General features: G+C 38.2%; 1 protein-coding gene across 20 annotated transcripts in view; it reads left to right on the forward strand.

Moving 5' to 3' along the window:
- Positions 1 to 16010, forward strand: part of TENM2 (teneurin transmembrane protein 2) — a 613377-nt gene that overhangs the window by 510026 nt on the left and 87341 nt on the right. For 12 of the 20 annotated variants that reach the window (XM_072935329.1, XM_072935331.1, XM_030284000.4 and 9 more), the window contains 2 exons: positions 2037 to 2138; positions 5870 to 5902. In XM_072935329.1, the coding sequence (XP_072791430.1) occupies positions 2037 to 2138; positions 5870 to 5902 (135 nt within the window). The remainder of the gene's footprint in view (positions 1 to 2036; positions 2139 to 5869; positions 5903 to 16010) is intronic. The other 8 variants (XM_072935335.1, XM_072935336.1, XM_072935337.1 and 5 more) reach the window with 1 other exon arrangement.

Below are 16010 nucleotides of genomic sequence, written 5' to 3' on the forward strand. Positions count from 1 at the left end.
AATTCTGAGGTATCCTATGTGATATTCGGTCCTGGCTGGTGAAGTCTTAAATGGCACTGTGTTCTATAAATCTGTAATTCCTCTTACTTCAGGGGAACTGTAAAAAGTAAAACTGAGGTTTTAGATTTCATGAAAAATAGTCGAGGTGTTTTCTAGTCTTGCCTTATTAATAATATGTAGCTTAGGTTTTTTCCCTTTTACATTTGTATAGCATTAATTTTGTTGGCCTAAGTCCCAAAGGGTGTAGGTGGATAATAAATATTGTCATTGAGTGCAAACATAATTGTTTCTGTTACCCTGAATTAAGATGAAAAAAAAATACTTTTCTATGAGTGTTGGAAAATATATTTTTTTCATATTTTCCCATAGAAGGCTTTTTCCACTTCTCTAAAAACAATCTTGTTATGCCCCTGTTGTGCTTAAAAAAACCTAAGGATATTATAAGCTGCCCTTTAAAGGGTTGCCTGACAAAGGCTATAGCTTTCAAGAGCATCAAAGGTGTAATAGCCAGGTAGGCTACTTGATAGAGCAATGATAGTAATTGAAATGAAATCTGGAGAAAAATATAGTGTTTTATCTGGTTCTACACACCCCTTGTATCAGATGCTTCATAATGAAAGGCTCTGAGACAGCTGAACATCTCTCTGGTGTGGAAGAGGAGGAAGAATAACAGAAATTATGTTAACTCCCAGGCAATACTAAATTTACCATGTTTTTGAGTACATAGGAAAAGCTTTTGTGTGCCATGAAGCAAAATAATGAATAAATTTCTAAACAAGCTTCTTCATGAGACAAATTGATATCTTTGAGCATTACATTTAAATTTTTCTTTTCATTGTTTACATGACTCATTTCAAGAGCCCAAGCAAATGACATCTCTTTAAAAATTTGCTTTAGACATTTTGTCTTTGGTGTCCTGCAACTGTGAAATTAGATTTAAAGTTCTATTTGAATCTTTTTCTTCTTTACAGTTTAATTTGACAAATAAAAATACTCTCTATAGTTCAGCTAGTTCCAAATCCAAATTCTCTTTTCTATGTGGTACAGCAGCTTGATTTGGTGCCTGGGGGTGACAGAACCATTTAGTTTGGAACCACAAGTCCCACAACAACAGGGAGTGATAGTGAAGTGTAATATTCCAATTAGATTTTTGTTCCAATAATTCACTGTTGAAAATATGTTCTGCCTAAATCCAACAGCTTTCAAATTAAAACTATTTTAAGAATGAATTTCAAAAATGGAATTTTATTTTTAGATTGCTATTATGCAAAGTAGTGTATGCTTTATCCAAACGATAACAGAAATTGTGGAAAATAAGTATTTTGGTACAGCTGAAATATCATCAGGCTTATGTGTCTACTCTTCTCATATTATTGAGGTCATCAACATCTCAGTCAGTCATTCAAACTCTGATATTAAACTTTGTCCTCTGTTTTTACAGAACTCTGTTTCATCCTGTTGCACAGCTACTTGCATCTTTTTAATTCATTTCTTTAAGGAGCGAGTAGATTTGCCAGAGCAAAAGAGTTCCTCTTTGTCATGTTCAGCAGATATTTTTGTCAGCTTAATTAATGAGGCTTTAAATGCCTGTAGAAGGAGAAGAAGATGCAGTCCTTGGGATAACCCATGGCAGAGTAGTTGAGCAAGAACAGTCTCATTGCAAAAGGGAGAGCGTTGATTTTCCTGAGGAAGCATTGTGTTTGCTGCACAATATAAACTCAAGCATGGCTGTAGAGGTCTTAAGAGGTCCTGCCTATTTTTGGAACAGAGGATTTAAGCACTATCAGAAGACTTTGGGTTCTAATAAAGCCCAGAACTTAATGTGTGTCTTTAGTGTGTCACTAGGTCTCTACGCATACTCATGCTGTCATGAAACTCAGTGCATTCTGCTTCATCTGAGCCTTGTCCTGCTAATATTGTTAGGGGTTGTATTTCCAAGTATAGAGGACAAATTAAAACGGAGAAAAAATAAACAAAAAATCTGTAGGCTAAGTAGGAACTAACCAATTAATGTGCTTGTGATGCTTTAATTTCAGACTCAGTGCAAGACTGCCCACGTCACTGCCATGGGAATGGCGAGTGTGTCTCAGGTGTTTGCCACTGTTTTCCAGGATTTCATGGAGCAGATTGTGCTAAAGGTATCATTTTCCCTATATTTACAAATAACCAGACTGTGTGTCTGTGATCTATTGATCTACAGTGCCTGCTAGCTAGCATGGGTCTGAGCTAGATTCAAATAGAACAATTTGCTTTTTTTATTCTTAGATCTTGAGTTAAATGCGTTCAAGAGGAAGTATTGCCACATTTCCAATGACCTTGCACAACTACAGCCTTTTTTTTGTGGCAAAGGTAGTAGACAGTGGCAGAAAATATTCTGGAAAAGTGGATGAATTATCGATGCTTTCTATAATCATTAGCTGGCCTGCAAGAAAAGACTGATTGTATTCATTGATAGAGTGTAGTATATATTCTGGCTTGCCTGAACCTTACTTCTAGTACAAAGCACCTTTCTTGCATATAAAACTACTCTTTGACCAAAGGAACTTTACCTTTTGTAGAAAAATAGGTAGGACCTGATAAAATCTTAAAATAAACATTTTCTGAAATGTCAATTGTAAATTTTAACAACTAAAACTGGGAAATAAACTGCTACAAAGGATTAAGTAGAAATCTAAATGACATCTATGGATTGTCAGTATGTGTTCATTAAGTTCTTCTGAGAGTTTTGGATAGCAGTCTTAGTGAAAGGATTCATAAAGAAGGACCTCTTTAGTTTGCACAGCAGTAGCAGATATGTTGTCTAAATTCAGTGGCTTGGTTGTATTCCCCTCTGAGCACACTCAGAACATTTTACAATTTGCTTCCTTCTTAGTTTGTGTGAGATTTAGGCACACTATCAATATCATTCTTACCACGGGGTTGTTAGTGTTCCAAGGGGAAAAGCCTGGTGTTTGAAAGCTTTTTGAAATAACTTGAAGAGCCTTAGAAATTTGCTCCTTTCTTCTTCGACTCCTGATGCAGTCGTGAGGTGAGTTCCTCTGTCACTCCTGTGGCATATCCCTGTGTCTATGAAATACTCATTGAGTAGCTGCTTTAGTTGTACTGGAGTGAATAAATTCCTGGGCTTTGTCTCCACGTTTGGCTCTTGAAGGTGCCCCAGTGCAAAACAAAAAAATAAAAAGATAAATAGAGACTCCAAGGGGCTTGAAAAGCTAAGACTGCTATTTCAGTGCTTGCCCTGTTCATTTGTTTGATTACCTGAGAAATTAAGACAGCTGGTAAATCTGGAGAGGAGATATCTGTATTGCACAAAGTAAATTGTGTGATAATGTGAGCTATAAATACAGACTGACAGCTCTGTGCATTTCTGTGGTGTTAACCTGTGAAAGTATGCATGCAGTGACTGTGTGCTTCACTGCCACCCTTCACACATACATGGCCATTATATCAACTCATTTGCATTTTGAGTTGTGGAGAAATCCTGCATTGTCTACTGAACCTCTGTGTAGCACTGTATGCTGTGTTAGTGCTAGAAAATACTTGTTCAGGCTGTGACAGATAAATAGCTTTTGAATAGGGTGCTTGTCAAACTATTTGTCAGGCTTCTCCTGCCCCTCAGTGCATTCCCTCTGCTTCCTGCTTTGTCCTTTCTGTGTTGTCTCTTTCCCCTCAAAAGCAGAAATGGTTTCATGGAAGCTTCCTTCAACTCTTGTACTGTTCTCTTGTCAGACATCATGGTATTTCTAAAGAACAAAGAAGCTTGAAAAACTGCACAAAATGAGAACATGGTTGTGTTGACAGAACTGGTGTTTCTGTGCTGGAACAGCTGCACAGTGCTATCCTGAGAGCTGGGTGTAAGGGCCTTTTGCCTCACCTCTTTCATGCCTGTTCTCACTGCCACAGGCTTTTCTGCTTACTTGAATGTTCTTCATATGTGAGAGGAGTTTCAAAACACAGGAATCAATATTTGAATTCTATGTAGGGTAAAGCACAGTAAAATGAGCTAGAGAATTACATCTTTTGCATCATATTACATGTATAGACACATGTTTAATGTAAATCTACCATAATGTTACATTTATATTTGAACTGTCACAAGTATGGAAGGATAATGTTTTTTTCAATTTCATTTTTTCAGTTATTATTTCCCTAGAAATGCATCTTTCAATATCTCCTTTCTCCACAATAAAATAAGTTGAGGCAAGACTCAAATAGAGAAATGTGGAGAAAATGTGAGCAAGCTCCTCAGATGGCTTCTAGAACTTGGTCCATGCAGTAGTACCAGTCTGAGTGCTTCCCTTTGTGTGAACCCCAAGTCTGACAGATAGGAAATACAATCCTTTATCCCAGGGCTGATCCTGAGGCCATCAGAGGCAGTGAGACATCAGGGGAGTCTCTGCAAACCATTTGTAGGCAGTGCACAGGGACCCCTCCATCCACGTGGTTCAAAAAGATAAAAATGGAGGAAAGCTGTGAGAGTCAGCACAGATTTAACTTCAGATCCATTAGCTTCAAGAAAACACTATGAAAATTACTGGAAAGAGATGAACATTTGGCCCAACCCACAGGCTGTAACACACTTTCCTACCCCGATTGAAATGGAACAAACTTCACTCTCTCAAACACTCCTGCCAAACGCTGTGTGAGGTATTTCTCATTCTCATTCTCATTCTGTGGAAATAGCTTATTATCTGGTATTCAGTATCAGCAGATTTACTGCATTCTTGCTTAGGCAAGATTCCCTTTGGAGTTTATCCTTATTAAGGTTAAAGAATTTCATCTAACATACAAAAAAGGTAATGATACATTTTGATCTCCTGTGGATAAGATATGGCATACAAAGAAAAAGAAAATCTGATAATCAAAGGATAATTCCATGCAGAGATGTGTCCTGATAAAGCAAGTGTGTACAGTTAAAGCCAGTGGAAGATTTGCTGTGAATTGAACTGCACTGTGAGTAACCTCTTGTCCACAATTATGTGTAGGAGCTATTGGTGAAAAGTGATTCTCTGGCCAAGGATCAATTAAAGGATCAGACACGCAGCTGTGATTAACTTAATTTTTTGGTGTGTTGCACCTTTTTCTACTCATCTCTATTTTTCTGTAAGTTCTGTGATATAACCACTGAAGTATATCAAGAAGTCCCTCTTTCTTAGAATTCTTGCTGTTTATGTCTGATCATGGTTTGGATTTTCAAGGTCTGTGGTGAATCTGCAGGCAGGCATCCTTCAGCACGTCCTGCCTTTCACCACTTGGGAATGGAGTTCCGTGCTACAATGAGTTCAGTTCTAGAAGTGACTCAGACTTGGCTATAATTTCATTTCATCTCATAAGATATTTGAAGGGCATGCAACTCTTCCACTCCTTTAACAAAACCACTTCCAAAGACACTGTCAAATGCTGTTTTGCAACTGTGAACAGAGCCTCCTTTAATTTTGCATTTTAAAATACTTGGATTTGCATCATAAGCATCTTTAGCTAATCTGAAAAGGTGAACAATGCACCATCACATAGGATTTCTACATTGATATGATGAGCATAGCCTGCTAAGAGATGGTGAAAGGAGGACAAAAATGGAGTCAAGTAGCTTATGTCAACTGCCATGAAGTTGCCATTTAGCAGATACTTCTAGTTGATTATGCAATGTAATAAGAAACATGTTTAATATTTTAATCTAAATGAAATGAAGGAATTTGGATTTTTTTAAACCAAAAATTTGTGCGATGTTTGATCAGTTGACTTTTTAATCTGATTTTAAGAACTCTAATTATTCGGATTTATGTTATTAGCAATTTCTTTTCCTGTTCTCCTTGTGTGGGTTTTTCATTATTTTATTTTCATTCTGTTTGTTTTTGGCTTACTGGCAAAGGACGGCGCCACTTTAATAAGTATAAAAAGAAGGGTAGGTTTTTTAAAATTTCTTTTTATTTCTTTTGCAACATCTATTTAGTTTGAAATAGTTTCAAAGCTGTAACGTGTAGTCTCTCTCTCTTTAAATTTATTCTAATGGATTTGCTGTTTGCACCACAGGAAGAGTTCCTACCATTGCCATTTTCTTTGTTATGTGTGGGCTATTAATCTCTGTATAAAAAATGTAAAAAGCTGACAATTATTAGGTAAGTAAGGTATGATTGCTAGAAATAGCAACTCTTGCATTTTTCAGTTGTTATCTAATTTCAGTTGTTTGAGACTCGTCTTGCTCTGAGGCTTTTCAGAGGCTTCTTGCTTGGACAACAGTGCATAAAGTAATGTTTTTTCATCCATTGAATACACTGCTTGAAACTGCTGTCTTTGTGCCATGCCCAGAATGCTGTCAGTGGCATACAATGTTCTGGGAGTGATTTCAGTGGGGACAACACAATATTTTGGGGTGCATCCTGCAGAATACCTCAGTACTTGGTTCACTGCTGTAGAGCACATGGCCCACAAGAATGAATGATGTCCAGCACATGCTGGTATGTATAGGAGCGTGTATTTCCTCTCTGTGTGGGTCAGGAAAACACTATTTGTCATCATAACTCGGCTTGAAGTTCTAGGAACTGGAAATAGCTTAAGCAGACAGAAGCTCCCTGCACTCTGAAGGAAAAGGTGAGGGGATGCTGAATCCCTTTTTCCTCTGCCTGCCCTGCACGTGGCCATGGCCCCACAGAGGAGATGGGAGCTGAGGTCAGGCAGCACTTTGGGTCTTCCATGGCACAGTCAAACTGGGGAATGGTCTTGAACTATTCAAGTGGCTCCCTGCAAATGCAATAACAGGCTATGGGTCAGAGAAATGAGGGAGGGTGGGTCAAACATGGTGATGCCATCACCAGAAGGGTTTGCAGAGCAAACAGCTGGAGAGGAGCAGCAGTATAGGAAAAGTGCCAGGTTTGTGGCATTATTACAGTGTTGTCCTGAGCAATAATATAAGTTAAAGGTGACCTACTGTGGTTAATCCTTTACATGCAAAGCAAACAAATAAAAGCAGCACCTGACTCCAGGGATGTACCACCTCAATACAAGTTTAAAGGGAATGAATGGGAACCAATTAACAGATATGGAGATATGGAAAAAGTGGTGATAATGCAGTGTTATAAACACACCAGCAGTGTGACTGTTGTCAGCTTGAGGGAGCACTGTGGTAAAGGCAGTTTTAAAGAGGGGTGGTGGGGCAAATAACACCTTTGTGGATTATAGAGGAAAAATGGGTCCTTCAGAGGGGAGACTGAGCATAGGAAACAGCTCCAAAAAAAAAAATCAGTTCTAAAATTTCAGTTTCAAAAGCATCCTCTCCTAAGTCCTAGAAAGGTTGAAGTCAGAATTCAAGCAGTGAGCAGTGCGGGGTGAAGGGGGTCTGTAAATGAAGTTAGAACATGAAGCTCACGTTCCATAAGATAAAAGAGCTGAAACAAGACTGGAAAAGAAGAGCCACACACACAGCTGAAGGTTAGATTAGTAAATTAACAGTATGATTAGTGAAGCAGTGTTGCATGTAAACATGACTGAAGACTGAATTTATCAATGTGGAGAAAAAGGTGTTTATTTAATGTAGATTTTATTTACTAGAAGCCAGGGCAGAATTCTGACCTAGAGATCGAATGCAGAAAAATGTCTGTAAAAACTTTTTCAAAACCTGAATGTGAGGCAAGAAAATGAGTAAAAAATAAAAAAAAAAAAAATCCAGACTATGAACCTTACTGAAAAGTAGAATGATGGTATTTTCCATCTTTGATAGAGCAAGAATGCAGTGTAGGTCTGAGAAGAAGTGAGATAGAGAAAAATGGTAAATCAAAGAAGAAATAACTATTGGTAAGCATTTTAGATGTTCCTAATCATAGCATGTATCATCTTACACTTACACTGTACTGTTGAAGGAAGGGAAAAAAAAATGCTTTTCTCTGGAAATGCTGCATTCCTGACTTGTCACCCACACATATCTCACATCCTTTCTTGCAGTTGACAGAATTCAGCATGTTCAGCTTCTCTCTTTGTAGCTCTTTCTGGGTGGGTTTGTTTTTGGGTTTTGTGTATTTTTGTGTGTATGTGTGCCAACTTCTGTGCGTGCTGCAGCAGCAGCACAGCCCTGGCTTGTCACTCAAATCTCTCACAGTGGGTGGAAGCATCATTTTGATACTTGAACAGACAAGGCTGTCTTTGGCAGTGTTCCCCTTCAGCAGTTCCCACCTCTCTGACTCACTACCTTAAAATGCCTTTGTTATAAATTTTCTTCTTGTTTTACCAGTCTCATATTTTATTAGCAGGCTATTTTCATTTCTTGCAAACTGGTCATGTCCTCAGTTGCCTTCCAGATTTTTATGTACAAGGCAATGATTGCCTGCCTGCCCTTGTTTTTCTTGGTTTTACAGAACTGCATTTCACCTAAAAAGGAGCTTGTGCCATTAACTGTGCCTAAAATTAATTACAGAATAAATAAATAGACATGCAACCTATTTTGACAATGACTGACAGCCATTGCTGTCTATCAGCTGCTAGCTGGCCTGCATGAAATGAGATAGGAGCTTTGATCCAGTGTCAGGTAGACAAGGAGAGCCAACACAAAATCCATCACTGCAACTCTTTCTAATTGGCAATTTAAAGAGGAGCCAAGGGCTGCAGGGGTCACAGGCTGAATTCTTTCAGATTGTTAGTGGCCATGGCTCCAGGAGGGGCTCGGGGTAAGAGGAGCCATCGTGTCTGCTCTGAGCTTCCCTCATCAATCCTCCTGGATCCTTCTGGAGATTGGAAGTAAGAACAGGGAGCTGGAAGGGCTGGGCTCTGAAATTCTACAACAGTTGCCTTGTTAAATTTCTCTTACAATACAAGGCATTTAACATCATAACATTTCACTGCTGCCTAGGAATGTGTACCTGTCCCTCCAATGGGGTGTAGATTGAACAGGAGGATTAGCAGTGCTCAGATTGCTTCCTTTCCTGCACCAGGCTGGAACTGCTGCTCATACCCTCTGCTTTCTTTGTAAGACAATATTTGCAAAGTTGAAATAGCACCCAGGAGCTACTTGTAGCATTGGGAATACTTGAGAAAACATACTTTAAGAATATAGGTTTCAACGTGCAAAATATTAACTTCACATTATTTTTAAAGTTTCTATGGCTTCTGCTGATTCCAGCATTGAATTTAGGGTTGTAAAGAATTTATCTGCAAAAGATCTTGTCCTGAATCATTTTAAGTGGGGATTCCCCTGTTGTTTAGAAATACATCCTTCATTCTTTTTGTTATGGTTGGGCCTCTACAGGGCAACAAAAATGCTTTAAATTTTTTTAAAAAAATGTATTTAGTGTTGTTAACTACACCTAATAGTTGCATCTCATGTAGCAATTTATTAGCATGTCTCCTGTATTAAGCCACCAATAAACATATAGGCCCATTTGTGCATATGAATTGCATTGTCCTTTCATATATTTCTGAGTTCATGCTGTAGCCTATGAACTTGAAATTATGTATGATTCCTTTTCCCAAAGAGCTTGTAGGTGGTGCAGCTAAGAAGGCAGATTTATTCTGCCGAAGAAAATTTCAAACAAAGCTAAAAAGGATTAAGAAAAAAAATAATGGGGAATACTGTGGAATTCAGTAGTGAAGGAAGAAGAAAATAATTGACAGAAGTCACTGTGACGGACAAAACATGATAGGTAAAAAGTGAGCATGTAAGGAATTCTCTGATTTCAGCAAACAATCAGGTATTTTTGTGTGATCATTCACTACCCCACCTGAGGGACTCAGGGACTAAATGGGAGCCACAGGCAGTAAGTACTGTAGCTGAACTGGAACCAAATTTTATTGGCTTAGTGTTATAAGAAAGTTTGCTTTGTGATGTCCAAGGTGGATAGCACATGGAAACACAGTAAAATCTTATTAATGGATTTTTCTTCAACAGCATTATGTAATATTTTCATACTTAATAAAAACTGGGTACATTCATTTGATCTCTCACAGCTGCCTTTGAAGGTGTCTGTGTTATCAGTTACTTCTCTTTCTTCTCTTCTTAAATATGTGCAGCACAGACACATCTATTTACACAAATATCTTCTGTTTCAATGGAGTAATAAGTAGAATATTTCAAAAGGTTCTGGGTACAGCGAGGAAGTGGACATCCATATAAATACATGCAGGGCAAAAACCATTGTGTAGCTAGTTCTGGCCAGCCAAAAAGCTTTTTTTCCTTCATAATGCTTCCATTGGTGGCCAAGAATTTCTTTGCTCCCACTCTGCTCTGCTGAGCTGAATTGTGCTTGCTGTGCTGTATGCCTTGTAATTTGTTTTTGTGCTTAATTGGTTAGTTTATCTAATTGTGTTGCAATCTACACTTTGGTTTTATTTTGCTTTGTCTCCCTGGAATTGTACTGGTGTTTATTTCGTTAAGTTCTAAGGGTTCATTTTGGCAGTTGTGTTGGGATCATATTGGAGTCCTTGTGATGATGGTAAATGTCATTGAAGTGACTATGATTAAGTAGTATTGTAAATCACATTATAGAAATGCAGCTGTTGTCAGACATCCTTAGACATTTGCCGGCCCTGAATAACAGAAACAGCCCTGAATCATAGCTTCAGATTTCACCATGCATGACTTTTTTCCCACCTACACTATATCTGGATTCAAAACTGTAATTTAGATATTTTTCTATATTTAGTCCTTACTTCAGTAAGATTAAATTCAGTTAACTGTCATCCCCCTTCACTTTCTCAAACAAACAAAAAATTCTCTAATTCAAACACAGAAAAATGTTTAAATATCTGCAGCTAATGTGGAACTGTGCAGTTAAGCATGTTATGATTTAACTTTTCTGGTAAATTTAACAAGGCAAATAATAGTAACTAAAATGAAACCAAACCAGCCTGACTTTTAAGTACCCTGAATGCTGCAGCCTGTAGGTGCAGTCCTGCATCTACTGCACTGCTGTTTAGCCAGAGCTAAGCCATTGCCACAGGAGCAATAATTTTTACAGCATTCCCTGGAAATGGTGTAAAACTTATCAAGAATATTTGAAGAAATATTTCACTTTTTGTTGTTCCTTTTTCTAAAGCATAAGTGACTTTGTGCAGTTAGTGCTTTTTCTGTTATGGATCACAACACTTATGTTTGGAAGGGAATTTCTGGTGTTTAATGTTTGTCCTTTTTGTGAGCATCATCTCTGCTGCTTTTTTGAAGCATCATCTCTTTGACTCCTCACTGACTATTTCCACTGAGACAGCATCTGAAAACTCTGAAATAGTTTAGTTGTGCCTTCCTCCGCAGTTTTCCTAGTGATGAAGTTATCAAAACATAGGAATGAATATCTACATGCCTGTCTCTGACAGTAGCTGATTTCAACATCTGTTGGTTCCCATCTGTTGGTAGGAAGTAAAACTTGTTTCTCTGCATGCTCTTGTATCAACTTCACTGCTTATATCTAAACCAGAAATTTCACAGCTCTGATTTTGTGTTACTCACAGAAAAAAAGAGTTTGGTTGGTTGGTTTGGGTTTTTTCCTTCCTTTTTGAAGGCATAAAATAAGTGGCAAAGTGATCAGTCTCGTTCTTCTGTGATAAGTCAGAACCAGAGGAAGGGAACTTCCATTTCCTTGAATGCATTGATGCATGTGAAAAAGAGATTGAGCTGTGTTGCTCTTTAACGGGGTAGCAGAGAGGCAGGACCTGATCTGGACTGGCTGCAAATCTCCTTCTGTGCTGTGTGGGGAACTGCAGTCTTCCCTTAGCACAGGCAGTGACAGTGGCAGAGCTTCTGCCATGCTGGAGAAAGAAACAACCAGGCTGACCAAGAGCTGAATCCAGAATGTACTGACAGAACAAAGTCCTCAGGACATTTGTCTCCTGGCACAGCTAGCTGATTTATCAGGTGTCAGTGCACTCAAATGTCCTCTTTTTTCTCCATCTCCAAATTGTTGCTTGTTTTATGCCACTTGAAATTATATTTTTTATGTGCAGCTGTGACTTCTCCAGGGAGACAGAACAGTGGCCTCTTTCCCTCCCACTGAAGCACTCCAATAACTTCATCTAAGATCTTTGTTGGTGGTTAGTGAGATTGTCCAAGCTCATCTTCACAAAAGCAGTAATGGGGCTTCAGTCCTCTCAGTCCACCATTAAAACAGTTCTGAGGTATTTGATATTGGCTTCATTTTGATTTCCTTATTCTTATGGACTGCATTGTTATTGTTACTGAAAATATCATAGGGGTTAAATAATCAAGCAAAATTTACTTGTACCATCTGAGCAACCTCTAAGAGACTGTTTTAAAAAATTGTAGCATTTCTGGAAATTGGTGCTAGTATGGGAAAACACATTTGTATTTCTTACATAGATTTTTTTGTAACAGTTGTTAACCTAAGCAATTATCTAATGGAAATAGATACTTTGTACAATGGTCGAGGAGGGAACAGCAAGTGTTTTCTTTTTGACTGATAGGCTCATGCTGAAGGCATGAGAAAAAATACAACCCTTGTGATAAATTTGAGCCAAAGCAAAAGTTTGCTGAGTGTTCAAAAGAATGTAAATATTAATTGTGCAGTTAATGCTGTCCAGTCACTTCTATAAAAATCATCCCATTTTTTTTGTAGAACAGCTTAAGTACTTATCGATTGAGAACTCCCAAAATGGAGGCATCCCCATATCTCTACAGGTATTTTAAATGAATTGAATTAATCATAGGCTTAAAAGTCTCTAGTGATCTTCGTTAAGTTTCCTGGGTTTAATTAAAACATCTGTGCAGTTTTAATTTATCGATTCATCCAGCTCATATGTCATGTTTTTAACACACCCCAGCATGCTCTGCATCATTTTTAACCCGATTTCCACTTAACTAAAGCAATTAAATTCACCCCGGATTAATTAAAGCATCCATACTTTAGTGCTTAAGTCAGCGTGTGCTGCTTTCCCCAAATGGTTTCTGAATGTCAGAGATTTGACACACCTGATGGGTTTTTTGTCCTTCTGGAAATTCTTCTGTGGGTTTCCTCCTGGCTTGCTAATGTGGAGTTTGGCAGAGCTTGGTGGGGCTGGTGTTGGGCACCTGAAGTAGGGAGAGCAGAGCTTGCCTGCTGAGAGAGACATTCCCTCTTGATGCTGGCCTGGTGCCTGCCAGGGCAGAGCAGCACTACTGTTAAACCATTTAAATTATTTCTGTGTTCTGCAGTCAAAGCATTGCATGGAGTAACTGCTGAACCACCTCATGTCAGTGACAGTTTTTCACAGTTGTTCATTCTCCTGCTTCTGCATGCATTTCTAGATGATTTCTGCTTGGAAGAGCACGAGCTCTTAGAGCAACCTAAAAAAGACTTTGTAGATCTTTCTAATTGTCACTGTTTTTAAGAACATTTCAGCCTGATGGGAGTTAGTGAATTTAGTGATCTCTGAAGAGCAGCCAGACTAGTCAAACACCATTCTTCCTGGCTGTGCAAATAGCACTTTTGTGGGGCACAAAGAGCAGGTGAGAACAAATAGTCTTGGAATCATTCAGTCTCCCATTCCAGCATGATTTTCTTGGGCATGATTTTGCTAGGGTGGATCAGCTTCTCCCAAGGAAAGTAGTATAAAATTAATGTAAACTAGTAGAAGAGAAACAACATAAACCATGAAGTCGTCTTAGAAGTTATTTCAGATTTTCATATCCACAAACAAACTTCAGTAAAAACTAAAAAGTTTGCAAACAAGTAGTGAAATGTGCAGCCAACTGATTGAAATAGGTTTAAACAGAAAATATGAAGGGAAGTGTTAGATTGTATTTACAGACTACAACTAAATGGGTTTATATGTCTTCTGACTTTTTAGAAATGTCTGTGGGAAAATACTTGGTCTAACAAGGGATATGATAATTAAGGGCAAATATTTGGTGTAATATGGGATGTATAATAAAACAAGGAATGTCTCAATACTTTTTTGTTTATAATATCAATGTAAAATCTGGAGCCAACATTTTGAATCAAGCTGACAGCAACAATTAATTTTTTTAATAACTGGGTAATATTCTAAAATGCAAATGCTTTTTATTCCTTTGGGTATAGTGATTTTGTTGATTTTAGGCCATTTAGATTAAGATTGTTCATTCATAAAGAGGTATAACTTCATTTTAGGAGAACAGGAATTTGATTGTAGCTTTTGCAGTGAATGTAAAATTATTTGGGGCTTTGGTTGACAGTTGTAGGATTCAACACTTGCATCAGTAAAACATATCTTCACCTGCTTACTTATTAATCTAATTTGTCCATTGAAGAGAAATTAATATGTGCAGTCTAAATGCTGCATATGCATCACCAACATAAAGACCAAAAAGAGAAAAATGCCAGTACAGTGTGACTCTGCTCTCATCTATCACGTTAGCAGCCAGGCAGTTGTACACAACATTTGTCTTGGCTCTTTCCTCTATTTCTGCTCCAGTTTGGAGCTGACCTGGAGTGCATTTATAGGCTTCAGAGTAGACTGTCAAAAACTGGAATCCATCTTTATATGTTGGCAAAATCATAATCTCTCAGCAGTGGCAGCCTAATCTCTGCTAAAAGGAAGTCCAAGTGTGAGGTATTACAGTCTGAATTAATTATCCCCTAGAGCAACTGCACCCAGAAGGGTCCCTGGTAGGGCTCAGTGCTAACAAGTGTGACCTACATCTGTCTTCAATTCAATTCCTGGTGGTTAGTGAAAAAAAGGACAACTTCAGTTTCATTATGCAGGTGTGCTTACATTATCCACTCCTTTATATAACAAGGAATTTGTGCAATTCATGTCCAAAGAGCATAGCAAGACTACCCAAATCACTTCAGTGAATTTTTGTGACTGAAATTTACTTCCTCCTCCTAAACAGGAGCACCTACAGATAAAAATATTTTTCTTAGGCATGGCAAATTCTGTACAGTTCAACAAGGGCTGAACATATCTTACATAGCAGTATAAAAAGTATGTCTCTTCAGAATGCATTTTTTCTGTATGTGTTTATTTGTTTAGTGGGAAGTAAAGCTGTAATGGCTGAGACCAAAATTCCATTTCACCCAGGATTTCAGTTGTGCTGGTGACATACAGCAGATAGCTGGGGAAGAATAAAAGTTTTGTCCTTGTTGCTTCTCCATTAAATTCTTCTGGTTCCAGAGGTAGTGTGTGCTAGGACTTTCTACAACAGACAAAGCCTCTTTGTGTTCAGTAGCCTTTACAGATTTTCATTCCATGAATTTTTTTTAATTCTATGATCAGTCACAGAATGTTCTTCCATGACTTTTAACTTGTCAATTAATCTTGCTAAAACTATTTGATGGAATAGTCAGCAGTACTCAGGCACTGTAGGTAATGTCTAAGTGCTCTTTTAGTTCAGTCTTAATGTCATACTTGAACACTCAGTCCTCAATTTCCATACTATTTACATGGTGAACAAGCAGTCAAGCTCATCTTTTTTGCACACTAGCTTGTGGTAAGAAAAATGTGGTTTTTATGCAAGACTGGGTCTTGCAAGCATTATGGATACAACCATTCTGGCCCATACCCAAATACCAACCCTTGGTGCAGTTTTGTCATGGGCATCTCACCACAAAATTCTGTGATACACACATTAAAAAATTAGATTGGACCAAAAATAATATTCTTCCTCTGCCATGTTTTAAAATTTACATTTGAATGAAAAACTGATCTGCTTGCAAAATAAGAATAATATAAGGGCATTGCTTTTGACCTGGTCCAGGACAGGGAGGCACTGTAGATGCAAATTCAAAAACCTTTCCATTCTGCATATATTTGTGCCCTGAGACTCAAATAATTTTGAAGAGAAATATACCAATTTGTCTATTTTACGAGGAGGAACTGAAAAAAGTTTGCAGTAGAGAACTGACAGCCTAGATCCTAGTGGTACAGGACTTTCTCTGCACCAGGGTAATGTTTGCTCTACAGCAAGAGAAACCAAGCCAGAACTCTGCCTTCACATCCTGTTTGGAGCTTCAAGTAGCAGGGGAAAGCCAAGCCAGCAGCTGTGTAACTAATCCAAGTTCTTCAACAGCCTTCAAGAGTTTGTCTGCTCAGATATCCTTTGCTGGTTTCTTGCCATG

The sequence above is a fragment of the Taeniopygia guttata genome, chromosome 13 (assembly GCF_048771995.1).
Source record: "Taeniopygia guttata chromosome 13, bTaeGut7.mat, whole genome shotgun sequence".
Classification (NCBI taxonomy): domain Eukaryota; kingdom Metazoa; phylum Chordata; class Aves; order Passeriformes; family Estrildidae; genus Taeniopygia; species Taeniopygia guttata.